Consider the following 14,111-nt stretch of genomic DNA (forward strand, 5'->3'; position numbering starts at 1 on the left):
TTTTTAATATGCTAAAGTTCCAGGCAATAGTAATGTGAATTGTAAAAAGTAACCAAAAAAGTTCAGATTTCTGTGGTCTTTTAGGTCAGCATATACAGTACATGTCTAGTTTGGACACACCTGATTAAGATAATGGGAAACATGCATCCCAAGACATTCTGATCTAAAGTCTTATGCTTAAAAGCTTGAAATTTCTTTCATAGGTAAATATAAATAGTGAAGTTGATGCTTATGTATGATTATGTGTTATTTTACATGTCTTACTATTATCCTAAAATGTGGAAAATTAAAGAATAATAAAGAAAAGACATTCTTTGAGTAGGTGTGTCCAAACATATGACTGGTACTTTAATTGGTCATGGAATTAGTCTCTTAATAGCCACCTTGTTCTGCTAAGGTAAATGTACTGCATGTTACATCACATTATATTACATTATAACAGACACTCATCTAGGGTGACCTACACGCATGTTAAAATGCTTCCCAGTGCTGTGTGTGTCATGTTGGTGATATGCTGACTGCCAGCGCTGATTAGTTGTTTTTTTTTTTTTTTTTTTCCCCTCCCGTAGCTTGTGAGCTGATGACCCAGGGCATCCTGGCGCTGGTGACCTCCACGGGCTGTGCCTCGGCCAGCGCGCTGCAGTCCCTGACCGACGCCATGCACATCCCGCACCTCTACGTGCAGCGCAACAGCGAGGGCTCCCCGCGCACCGCCTGCCAGCTCAACCCCAGCCCCGACGGCGAGCGCTACACGCTGGCCGCCCGCCCGCCCGTGCGCCTCAACGACGTCATGCTCAAACTGGTCACCGAGCTGCGCTGGCAGAAGTTCATCGTCTTTTACGACAGCGAGTACGGTGAGTGCCCCACCCGCTAGCTCTCTTGCCGCCGTATAATGACCGGGTGCCCGGGATGAGAAGCTGTGGCTGGGGGCACGTTCAACGCACTGATCTTTGTTTGTGTACTCTCAGGGTGTGGTTTCATCTCAGGTCACCATTCTTTGAGTCTCAAAAAGATTCAGATGGGAGAGTGAGGCTTCATAAATCCCAAAATGGGGAGCTATCATTGGCCAGCAGTCTCAGATGTGTGTGATCCAATGAAAAGACTTCATGGGTGATAACTCCACCCATGAAGCGTCATCCCCTTCCTACTAACCCCTTTCTGGACATGTATATTGACTGAAAACTTATTAAGTGGAAAAGTAGTATCAGTATTAGTACAGGGCACTCAATCCAACAACAAGAAATAGTCATGTAAGTATCAACCACATAGAGTGATAAAAACCACTAGGTCAGAATTAGTCCTGTATTAAACGTGTTTAAAAACTCTTGTAAAAGCCAAACAATCCACTAACAAGAATCAAGTTAAGCTCACTTAAATATAGCATTGTATGGAATGGAACATATTTAATGAAAAAAGCAGTTATGGTTTGGATGCAGTACATCACCTATCCAGCCCTAATTGCCAAAGAATCTAGTCAAAATATTTTGTGGAAAAAACAGTTGTGTAGTTTATCTCAGTGCCAGGATGCTGGTCAACAGTTGGCAGGAACAAAAAAGACATTTTCTACAGATGAAAAATTCTACATTCTTTAGTCTTATGAAAGTATTAAGACCAATGAAAGAAATGCAGCTGAGGAATTTGGCATTCCACAGCCTACACAACCGACACTGTCTGAGATTTTAAAGAGAACAAAGCAGACATCACATCACAAAAACGAATGTGAACAGGCAAGGCACCACAGCGCTAATTACCACGGAAACACTCAAAAATAATTAACATGACTCAAACTATGATTTTACGATTTAATTAGGTTAAGGACATTGATTGGGATATGTTATTGTAGTTCAAACAGCAGCTGAAATTGGCATGGTGACATTCAAATCTGAGTAATCTTTTTTTATTATTGTTTTATTATTAATTTTTTATTATTTTATTTATATGTTCTGTTTCCTTTCAGGGAAACTTCACTAAGATTGTTTGTCAATTAATTTAGAGAAAGGCCTTGTATTAAGCAAAGAACTCTTAAGGAATCGATCCCTTATAAGAATCGACTCTTCTTTGACATATGTGGTACCTGCAGAGTGCACTGTGTTAAGATATAAAAAAAGTCCACAAAATAAAATCATGAAATTCAGCAATTCTTAGCAATCAGTGTGTTTCTGGTAAGGAAAACCATTGCTTCTGAACATGAAATCTTTCGTAACCCAGTTCCAAGCTGTGCAGTTTGAGAGGATATCATAATAATCAGCAATCCATTTTCTGGGTTGTATTTCCTGCATAGGCTCTTGTTAAGTCAGATTAAAGTGTGCGGGGCTGAATGTTCCATCTCTCGGTCGCAAGCGTAGGCCGTCGTAATTGAAGGTGAGATCTCGGATCAAGAAGGCACAAGAGCATTACACAACAGAGAAACTGAATGTGCTGGAGCTGCGAGAAGCAAAAGGGCTGATGGGAAAGTAAGCATCTACAATGAAATATGTACTGCAGTAAGTGGTAGCATGGAAATTTATAAGTTCTTACAGAATAAAGAGGGTTATAATTCATAGTCTTCCGTTTTGCAGCTAGTGTTTATGAGAACAGTCATTTTCTCTCTCTCCTTATATTCTTCTCTAACTTATAGTGTATGGATTCATTGTCTGTGGTGTCTACACATAAGTTCTTACAAACAATATTAAAATTCCAGCTGTCATATATAACTTTTTGTGGAATGGGTTCCTAGTTTTTCAGATTCACCATTGAATATACTCCATTATATTCTATAGATATAGAATTTTTTATCTTAAATTAGGAACCATGGGGTGTATGAGAAGTCTTTGTATTATTATCAAGACATTACATACACTATTCAATATGTATAGCTTTCATCATTTTCCTTTTGACATCATCTAACTGGTACACTTTCAGTAAAACATAGTTGTGGCACTGAAACTGAAGTGAAGCTTTCTTCTTTTTTCTTTCCTTTTCTGGAACATTTTCGAATTTTATATGTCAATGCACACCAAACACTTGTGAGCCACCTGTCTAAATACGAGCTCCAGTACAAGCTATTTTACATCAGGAGATCTGACATATGATTAACCGTTTCGTACGTGACATTTTATGCTATGTAATGCACGTGTTACGTTACATGGTTCATTATGCTTTCATTTGCGTCATTAAGCTTCTCATAGTTTTCACCGCTGCATTTGCTATACTTTGTAATGTTATATCACTGTTTCCTCAAAGCTAAAGTTGGCTAGAATTTTTCCAATTTTTCCAGTTTCCATGTCTTCTAATGTAGTGTTCCAATCACACCGGTTTGACTGTACGCATGAAAGGGCTAATCACACCAGTTTGACCGTATGCGCGAAAGAACGAATCACACCAGTTTGACCGTACGTGTGAAAGGGTTAATGATGTTGAACAAGTCTAGGTATTTGTGCATCATTATGGTGACTCTAAAACAATCTCTCACACTTCCTCTTCTTTCCCCTGCAACAGTAAAATGTAAAATCAAAAGACAAGAGTAGAGTCATTGCCGGGTGTCAGTTTTTAAACTGAACTGAACACCAAATGTGAACTCATTACTTACAGACAGCCAACAGGTAGCTTTTCGTCCGCTGGTGAGAAGCGTTTGCCTTACAGTTGTGCACAGTGTTTACTCAGCATTGCCTCACTCAGCCACAGTGGCGGCTTGTTTGCTGCTCCGGGTTCAGCACACCGACGGTGCCATTTAATACCCAGCGTGAGTGCTTAAATTCCTTTGACCTTCAGGAAGCGCAAAGTGGCAAAGGTGGTTGGGTGACGGGACACCTTATGAAAGGACCATGAGTTCAGATCCCTCGTGGCGGGCGTCTGCCATGCCCTTGGAAAGGGGGCCTTTCTCTGAATAGTTCTGGCGGTTGGATTACTGCTGGTTGACTGAGAGCCAGAGCGCTCTGCTCCTCTCTCCCAGGGTATTCTGCTACACATTCACTATTCTGTACCTGAGCATTCTTACCCATAGTACCTGAAGGGTGCATCTTTATGAGTGCAGTGGCCATGTGCATTGCATGCCTGCTTCTTGCTAAGTAAAAGGAAAGTTCAATGAATGAAAAACTGTTTACTGCAAACTTAATTAAAGGGATGTTACATCGACACACAGGCGTAGAAACAGACATTTGGGACTGGCAGCCCATCTTTGTATATCACAGATGTGAGAATCCTTTATTTCTTAAAATTTGCAAGCATTTTTGATCTGAATTGCTTTTAATTGCACTTATCCATGTAATTCCCCTTTGTTGGTTTTTGATTAGCATATATTGCATTTTAATTGAAGTTTAAAGTAAGCAAGTCTGTTACAATATTTAAATAAATTTACTTTAAAGGCAATTAGAATGGAGAACCTTCCTCAGAGCCTCTGTTTTAAGTGGAAATGAGTTTTCTTCACATCCTTAGAAAATATTTATAGCAGAACAAAAATAAAAGCTCACATTCTGGCAAGGACATGCGAAACATGCAGTAATTGTTTAGACAAATAGTTAAGCAGTGGGAAAGTAAAGTAAGTAAGTGAATGAGTAAAAGCAAATGTCATTGTAAAGTGGGGTAGATATTCCAAAGATATTCCATATTCCATCTTACCAAAGTGTGAACTAATGTGACCAAGAAGGGTAATAAAAGACAAAAGCTCAAGATCCAAACCCATTCACTGATACCACTTAGCAAGTTTTTTTTGTGAATTTCTCTTTCACTGTAAGGGCGGGTGAGTGGAGACTGCAGTCTAACCTTAAGTAGCTCCATAAAAATCAGTGTGTGTTTGGGGCTTTCTCAGTGTGGGGTTACCCCACCGTTGGCAGTGTGTGAGTGGTTAATACAAACATGAGAGGTCCACCAATAACCTTCACAAGACAACAGATATGACTGTTAGGCCAAAGTCTGAAACTGGGCTCTGAGATCATAAAAGCAGGAACAGGAACAAGAAGGTTATTTGTTTTTAATGGTTATGGTTATATTTTTCGGAGCTACATTGAGCCAAAGCAAATTCCCATGCCTCGACATCGCTACAGGTTGTCTAAGATTGCAGGGCTGGTATTCATCAAAACAGGATATCGTCATAAAGCTGGGTCTATTAAAGCTAACCAATATTTTCTGAGAGATTTCAGACTTTCTGTTATATCCATCAGCTTCGTCACGCAGGGCTGGCCTTGCTTGACTTTGTCTTAATACGACAGCTCTGAAAGAGAGCCCTGATTACAAGTGAGAGGTTCTAAGTGGAACCAGGGTGAGACAACGCTTGACTCCCATATCTAGGAACTCTGCAGGATACAGCCTTGAGTAGGGTTTAATCAGCACAGGAAATGTACAAGGCACAGCTAGTTATCTTCACAAATGCGTGCTTCTAAGTATCAATCAAGTATTCTTATTACTGTGTAGTGGCTTCGGAGGTCTGCGGGAGTAAAAGAATGGTTTTCTGGCAGTTATATGAAGCGTTCCACTAACAGCGTGGTGTGCCATTGATTAATTCACATTGTAGAGACGGCACAGCTCTTGGAATCAGCCCACTTGTTAATCCAATCAGTTGTTGTCATACATTGCTGTTTACAGATGAATTTCTATGCGTGATCATCTATGATGACTGGGATTAAATCACACATTGGATAAAGTGTGTTGAAACAGTTGCCGGAATCACTTACATTTCACTTGTAAATTGCTTTGGATAAAGGCATCTATCAAATGAATAAATGTAAATGTCATAAAAATAACCCATTTCTATTTTGTTTGTGCACGGCAGAACATTAAATATAGGTATTCCGATCAGACTTAACACATCCAGCCTTGTTTTTGCAGTGTCCGCCCGGGCCAGCCTGGCATCCACAATATCTCTGATGAGCTTGGGTGTTAAAGAGGACAGAAGAAAAAGGGACATTTATTCAGATTAAGGCTTTTGTTTGACTTTATTGGAAGCAGATGGTGCTGGGGAGCTGGTGTCCAGGCCCTGAATTCAGCCCGTGGTGGAAGTGACAGCCGAATGATGATGATTAAAGAGAGCCCTTGGATCACTGTGTGACTTCCCATCTCTCCTCCTACCTCTCCAGCCATCCCTTGCTCCCCCACCCCCCCTCCCCCTCCCGTCCCCGTCCCCCATCTTTCTCTTTTTTCCCCATCTCAAGCCTATCTCTGTTCCCTCACCCTCCCTCCCTGTCACCTCCTCTGTCTCATCTCCTGTCGCTCTCTGCCCTTCCCTTTCTCTCTTCCTCATCCTCTTTAGCTCTCCCTCTATCTCATTCTCTCTCTCTCATGACAATAAGAGATACTGCATTGCCAAAGCATTTAGAAGCGGTACAAAACAGGAATTCTAATACCTATAGCATTACACAAGGACTATACAAAATTCCTTTATTGAATGAACAGTGCAAATACCCTCCCCCCCCCCCCCCCCCTCCGCCCATACTGGCAGAGTTCACACACTGTCCTGCAGGCGGACACATTTTGGCCGCTAGGTTGGCAGCCCGCCCCCTCCCTCTCAGTAGGACTTTGAGACAAATTTTGGAATTTGGTTTTCAAATAATAATAATAAAAAAAAACATTGCTTTTTTGTCATTCTCGCAGTATGAAAGGAAGTGCGTTTCTGTCTCTGTTTATCTCCCCCTCTCTTTCCCTGTCTCTCTCTCTTCCTTGCCCTCTCTGGCTTTTCTTCTGTAGCTCTCCGTCTGCCTTTATCTCTCTATCTTGCACTCTCTAGCTCTCTCTGTCAGCTTCTCTTTTGCCCACCCACTCTTCTGACAATGACAATATTTTTTCCTCTCCTTGCCTTTTGCCGTCCTGCTCATTTTCCTCATTTTAAACTCTAGCTACAATCACGTACGTAGCAGGAATACCAATGAGAATCTGTAGTGGGGAAAACAAAAAAAACATTGTGATAAGGTGTGGGCAGCAGCGTGAAAAAGTGATTCTGGCAGCAATCTTTCCTAGTTCTGTTCCTCCTCGTACTGTGCACCTCTCCTATTGTACCTGCTGGGTGTAAGAGTAATTACAGTCACTTCGCCATGGTAATTTACATGTGTGTCTGGCAAGAGGGCACAGTCTCCACAGTCACGTACTGAAAGAGGCGTCAGCTTTGTGTTGCAGTGAAGTGAGTCCCTTGCTTTGCGTCTCAGAGAGGAGGGAGCCCCAACATTGCGATGCCACTCAGATTTAAAGAGGCAGTGCCTGGTAAGACAGTATACAAGATTTATGTTTGGACAAAGGGTCTACATGGATGGGGAAGGGGGGCATTAGTGACGCTTCATAGAATCGACTCATCGTCGAATGCCGTAGCAGCAGGTTTAGACGAAAGCACCACAGTGCTGGAATGTTCACATTTGGATCTGTGAAAGCAAAGCACTTGTCAAAACGAATGGCTGAGCTAGAAAGACAGGAGCGTATAAAGAGGACAGGAATCTTGCAAAGCAGGCTAAGACTCCTAGGACAAACAGGGAAGTGTGTTACATTTCAGAAGGACGCTTTGTGGGGCATATGGGATGGGCTCTAGGACACAGACAAAGGTAGACAGATTGCCCACTCTGCACCCCCGTGGGATAGCTTACCTTGCTCTTTCGTCATGATGCATCATACGGCCAGGCAGAGGTAAACAGATCATTCCGATACACCATCACGTTCTGTCCCAGCATGCTGTGGGTCACGGGTTAGACATACGCGCCACAGAGGATTACCGTAATCTCTGACGGAGTGACATTGGTTTGCCTCCACCTATCCAACCCCCAAATCCCCACCGCCTGATGGGACACAGGTGGGGGAAGAACCTTCGTTCTCACATGAACCTCCTCTAGTGCGAGTTGGCCCGTTGGTGATATTATGTATGTGTACACAATGCTTTGGATCGACATGTGGCTTATTTGCCCCGGCCTATCAGATCTTGTGTTTGTGTTGTGCTTATGGATTCGTAGTCTCATAAAGTCTCATCTTTATTAACAGTAATTCCTTACAATTGTTAAGGCAAATGTTTGTGGCAAATGTTGCTGAATTGCACACATTTTCAGATGTAGTAAGACAACACGAAGTTCTGGTTACACAGACCTTTGACATAATGCATCGTTTATAATGTGCCTATCTGTTATGGTATTGTGTACTGTGTAACAGTAGTGTGTACTGCAATGAAACATTACAGTATACACATTATGGGAGAAGAAGGGCATAAATGAGCACAGAACCATAAAGGTATGATTCTGTAATGGTAAGGCTTTTAACCTCGTGTGGTCTGGGTGGGAAAGCATTATTTTTTATGATTATGCTTTTAATCTGATTTCTGTGATAAAATGCAACATGTTCCTTCCTTCATTTTTCTCTTTCCTATTTTTTTGCAGCAGACAGCCATGTAGTTAAATCATTGTCTCCTGATGTGTTTGTTATTGTGACACCACTTCTCTTCTGCTCACAGAGGACCCCTGAAATTTGTCGGTATGGTTTTAGAAAATATAGCAGTGGATCTCTAAGCCATGCTAAATTCTGTTGGGTACGCCGTATTTCACAGTGGTTCTTATTAATGCCTGTTCTCCTAATATTAATGCAGCGCTCTTGATATAAATTAGAAAGCAGCTGTCTCCGGTGGAGGTTTCTTCAGAGGTCCTGCGGAGGCAGCTCTCTCACAAACTGCTGAGTCACCCTCAGGTTCCCTTCCGTTCAAAAAAAAAAAAAAAAAGGCCAGCTAAATCACTTTACTTTTTACTACAGCCTCTTAAATGATGAAGTCATTTTCAGCCCTGCTTATTACCGTGTTTGATTGGTGCTCAAAATGCAATGCATAGTTTGGCAAGCGGGAGTAGTTTTTTTTTTTTTTGGTCAGACTAGGGATAAAGAAAATTAAATTGTACAGACATTTTTATTTTGACATCTCTACTCAGGGACTGTGAAGTTTATGTCTGCATTGGCTAGAAGAACAGCTAACACTGTTGTCTATGATAGCATGCCGTTAAAGCTTGGCAAAAAATATATTGCCCATTGCTTACTGTCTGGGGATACAGGAGCTGCCACACTCTGTAAGCTTTTGATACCCCCTCTGATTCACGCTTCCTCAGAGGGGATCTATAGGCTAGGTTTCACCTTCCCTGTGTGTTTGCTGTTCTAATGTGAGGCAATATCGTGGCTTGCTTTTCAATTTACTGGGGTGTCATCTACTGCTCAAGTGCTACTGACCCCTAGAACATCATTAGAGCCGAGCTCCCTCTCGTGCTGCCTACACTCATGTGCATTTACTGCAAATAAACGAGCGCTGTCCAAACCCAAATGACACGTGCGTTAGGTTGCTAGTGTATGGTGGAGCAAGAAATCCTGATGCTCAAGATTTTGCTCCTTTTATGGAGAGTGATAACAAAAAAAAGTTCAATGACTTTAATGCTAATTAAGCATAGCGCAGATCTGAAATTGAGCGCATAAGGTAAATGTTGGTTTATTCTCCAGCATGAACTACTGACAACATATGAAGACTGTACTACCTTTGCAGTGTCATGTTATGGATATGTTTTCAGTTTTGACTGGACCTACTGTGACCTACTTAATGTTCTTTGTAAACAGTGTGCTGTGTGCTGCCATCTTTTCTCTCAGGCGTTGTGTTGCTGCCCACATGTTTGTTGATTAAATGTGTCCATCTCATGCATGAAACACAGCCTTATATGCTGCCGCATGGGTAGGCCCCAATGTGAAACAGATGTTAAATTTCAATGGGACTACAGTGTACTCAGAAAAATTGAGCAGGGAATGAAATAAAATGTATAATAAATGTATTTTTCCCTTTTCTTCATTTTAAACAATTAAATTGATAGAAAATATATTTTAATTTCATTTCAATTCATGCATGTTGCTCCTACAATATCATGTGTCGTCTTTCAGTTTAATCTCTTTTTTTGTAGATCCATTTTAGATACGGTATGTAGAAACTTACTCATCTTTCCCAAATTAAATTTCATTGATTGATGAAATCAGTTAACTTTGAAATAAGTGCACCTTGATTATGTTCAAAATCCAATTTACTGTATGACTATATGAAGGAAAACATAAGAGGTACGTAATGTGCTCTTCAGTCCATGGTGAATATAACAGTGGAAAGGGCACCTGCAGTTTCATGCAGTGTCCAGTGTACACTGGACAATCCGCGGGGCAGAGTCCAACTTGTCAAATTACCAAAGGGAACAATAACATAATACCCATCTTTGGAGAGCTGCAGCTATGCTCCAACAGCTATGTCCCTACTGAAGAGATTTTTATGTTCTCTATTCTGGTGAATTTGAGAAAATTAAGAGGCAAAACAAATAAACAAACAAACAAAAAAATGCATCTCCTCCACTGTCCACTTAATGCTTCATGCATAAAAATGGAACTGCAGATTAGGAAAATTATTTATTTATTAATTTTTAATAATTGAACAGAATGGCTTGGAAAATATACACTGCAATGTTGTGCCATTGCAAAGACTCTAAGCAGAAAATTTTTGTTTGTTTTGTGGTGTTTTTCATAGAAAAGATGCAATTAAGCAATTATATTTCACAAGAACTGAAAATAATGACAAAGAAAAAGAAAACAGAATTAGGTCAGGGCAAACTGTGCACACAGTAGCTCATCGCGAGTATCTGAAACCTGTTATAGAGTGTGACCTGTGACTGCAATCAGGCTTTGAGCCTGTCTGCAGTCATGTCAATCTGAATTCTGTTATTGACTTGGATTTCTGTTTCAGTGTTTGCTCACTTGAAAAGGGAAAAAATATTCAAAATATTAAAATCAATAAACATACATACAGGAAAACGGGAACTCTTGAAGTTGCCAGTGTTTGGCTCTAACATGTTTATTAAGCACAGGATGAATGAGAGAAGAATTTGTGATAACATGTTGTGAATAAACAAGGCTTTCTCAGGTTACTCTTGTGGAAAGACTGCAGTAGGTATCAAAAATGCCTTTATGATAGTGGCAGCAGTGTAGCACAGTGGTAACGAGCAGGATTCATAGCTGAAAGGTTGCCAGTTTGAATCCCCGCTGGGGTACTGCTGTTGTACTCTTGGGCAAGGCACCCAGAATTGCTTCAGTAAATATCCAACTGTATAAATGGATAATGTGTAAAAAAAATTGTAGGAGCGTCTGCTAAATGCCAGTAATGTAATATCAGGTAGTGGCAGATATATGAAGGGAATTACAAACAATTCACAGCCATACACTGAATTTCAGCTGTGATAGCCTTCATTAATACCATCATACCTGTAACACTCCATATTGCGTGCCAGTTATCTATGGGGTAGCCTGTTTGTTAACAGGTAAAATGTGTATGGCTTGGTACACTTATAAGGCTAAACTAAGCTAAATTCAGCACAGCGACCTGCACATTACTCAGCAGCCATATATACTTCAGAAATGTCACATTAAGGAGATCCATTTGTTTCCTCTTTAGCAACATTTGGATCCGCTAATGTAATAGCTGCAACTACAAAGACAGCTGCACAGCTCCCTCAAAGCCAAGTGCTTTCATAAGATAGCTAACACATTAACTGCTTGCACTCCTGATGCCAAATCAAATGCCTTTACTATAGATTGGGGTTTGGGAAAAAAAAAATATTACTGGAGAATGTTGCATTACATTACTGTCATTTAGCAGATGCTATTATCCGGAGAAACTTAAATATATTACAGTTTTTACATGTTATCCATTTACACAACTGTATATTTACTGAGGCAATTGTAGGTTAAGGACCTTGCCCAAGGGTACAGCAGCAGTGTCCTAGCAGGGAATCAAACCAGCAACCTTCTGGTTACAAATACTGCTCGTTACCACTATGCTACACTGTTGCAACTGCAGTGAGAACTGCAGAACTGTAGAGACAATCATTCTTGAACACAGAAATATGACACTCACTTTCAGATTGTTGCCATAAGCCCATTTAGACATGTAAGCTAAGAGTCTGTTTTATTTGCTAGCATAATGTTTTTTCATGTGGTGACTGGGGCTCTGAAGAATTTTAGACTATTCAGCAGGACAATAAAACCTATCTCTGTAGACCAGACCTTCACATTTCCTCTAGTAAATTATTTTAGTCTTCACAACATAAATACTACTATAACTTTATTACAAGAAAAAATAATAAGTGCATGTTTCTTGTAAGCTGTATCTGGTGAGTCTATTACTGTTTATTCAAATAAATGCTATGAATGGCATTAAAGATGTGGTCGATTTTTTTTTTATTGTTCTGGAGTACCAAATGTAGATCTAAAATGTAAGTGTTTTACTATACTGTACATGGTTTTGTATTAACTGACAATGGGTCAGTGTGAAAGTTTTGTTCAGAGCATTATGATAAAAAAAAGCAGGGAGAAGCTGAACTCTGTCTATAGACAAAAGTAGTTAACATTCAAATTAGCCTTTTATTTCTGAGGTACGGAAATAGTTCCAAGTGATTCTTGGGTGTAAAACAAGCACGCCCAACCGGACACTTTCCCTATGTTTCATCTCTCTCTTCATGGTTCCTTATACGTGAGCATGTACAGTACAGGATGAGCTCTTCTGTAAATATGTGCATGTGTAATGGCTCCATTTGTGCTTCAGTCATCTTTCCACAGTGCTGAGCAATCATTTCTCTGGCAGATTACTATACTGCAGGCCTTTCATGTAGGCCTGTGGACTCGACTACTCTACAGGGCCTCTGAACACACTGAGCTTCAAAGCACCCTCTGTAATGCAATATCTATTCCTTGGTATGACAGCCAAAAACCAAATGACCGAAAAGGGACATATGGATAAGATAATTGTGCATGCACTATTTTCTCCTTTACATACTTGAATATGCATGTCTGGGTTCCAATGATGTTTTATATATTGTAAGACACCTTGGAGCTGAACCCGTGCAAAAGCAGTATGGTCTACTGACCAGCCAGGTTAACAGATTCGTCTGTGGTTAAGTTCGCCCTGATTCAACCATTACTGAAGCAGGAGCAAGTCTTTTTTGTCCGTTTTGTTTGACTGGATGCAAGCTTTTCCATGAACAATTTGTATCAGCAATTCTGATTCAGTTTAGCAACAGCGTGGACATCATTCCCAGATGAATTGATGCCAAACGACACCCCTCACTGGTCATCACATTAAATTTTTAATAAGTTTTGAGTTATTTTGAGAGTCCACTTAAAATCTTATGACAGCTCATACATATTCATACAGGGTAGAGAGAGGGTTACTTTGAAAATGTATTTTAATACAGAATACTGATTACTTGGCTCTCTGTGTGATCAGTAACATATTCTATCATTCAGACTTGGCAATGTTATGAAATTACTTTTAATATATATTTGGTTGATTTGCTCTATAAATGTTTAATATTTGAAACACAGTATAAGCTATGTAAGCTATTTCAGCATGTCCAGTCCAGTAGCGGCTGACACAAACCTTGGGCAAAACACATACATGCTCTCACCCTCTCACAAATATTACCTTTTAAACTTCATTTCACTTCATATAGTTTTAAATCAGCATTTTCAGATGTAAAACATGGCAGCATTGCATTATAGTACAACTTGCAAATGCAGTATAGCTTCAAAGCTTTTAAGCTAGCATGGTATTAATTCAAGTAGCACCTGTTATTGACAAGAACTCACCTTGCAACTTGCTTTAACTAGTGACCATGGCAGCACAAAACACACACTGCACTCAGCACTCCTAGTTATCGTACCAGAAAGTCCACAGGCCCTCACTACAGAATGGAGGCAAAATGCAATTTAACATAACAGTGTAAAGCTAAACGTCTAGCATTCAGGGCACAATCTATCACGAGAATCTGACTCACAGCTATCAAGGTTAAAAGTCTCGGAAGTAAGATAGATAGCTCACCTGAAATGTTTTGGGAAGTGGCATTTTCTCCAGAAAAAAAACGTAAGGTCAGGTGAACAAAATATCCATTTTTATATTGTTTCTACTTTCATCTGATTTCTTTGTGTGCTCTCTCTGCATATGATCAACAGTTATGCCATTTTTATAGATTAGCTACTGTAGACAGTAGCCTGCCCAGAATGACAATTAAGTCTCGTGGAAGTGCATAGCTTACTAAATGTTACAGTTACACTATAAAACTATATTTTCTGATATGCCCTGCTTCTGATAGCTTCTTTGATGGTTCAATCCATTTGCTGGC

At 40.2% G+C, this 14,111-nt stretch overlaps 1 protein-coding gene across 1 annotated transcript in view; it reads left to right on the plus strand.

Moving 5' to 3' along the window:
* Window positions 1-573: 573 nt before the first annotated feature.
* The window catches only part of LOC118783711 (glutamate receptor ionotropic, delta-1-like), a 161,392-nt gene continuing 147,854 nt past the window's right edge, over window positions 574-14,111 (plus strand). The window contains exon 1 of the mRNA XM_036537666.1: window positions 574-854. Within this exon, the coding sequence (XP_036393559.1) occupies window positions 581-854 (274 nt within the window). The 5' untranslated portion in view covers window positions 574-580. The remainder of the gene's footprint in view (window positions 855-14,111) is intronic.

Source organism: Megalops cyprinoides, chromosome 1, assembly GCF_013368585.1.
Source record: "Megalops cyprinoides isolate fMegCyp1 chromosome 1, fMegCyp1.pri, whole genome shotgun sequence".
NCBI lineage: Eukaryota > Metazoa > Chordata > Actinopteri > Elopiformes > Megalopidae > Megalops > Megalops cyprinoides.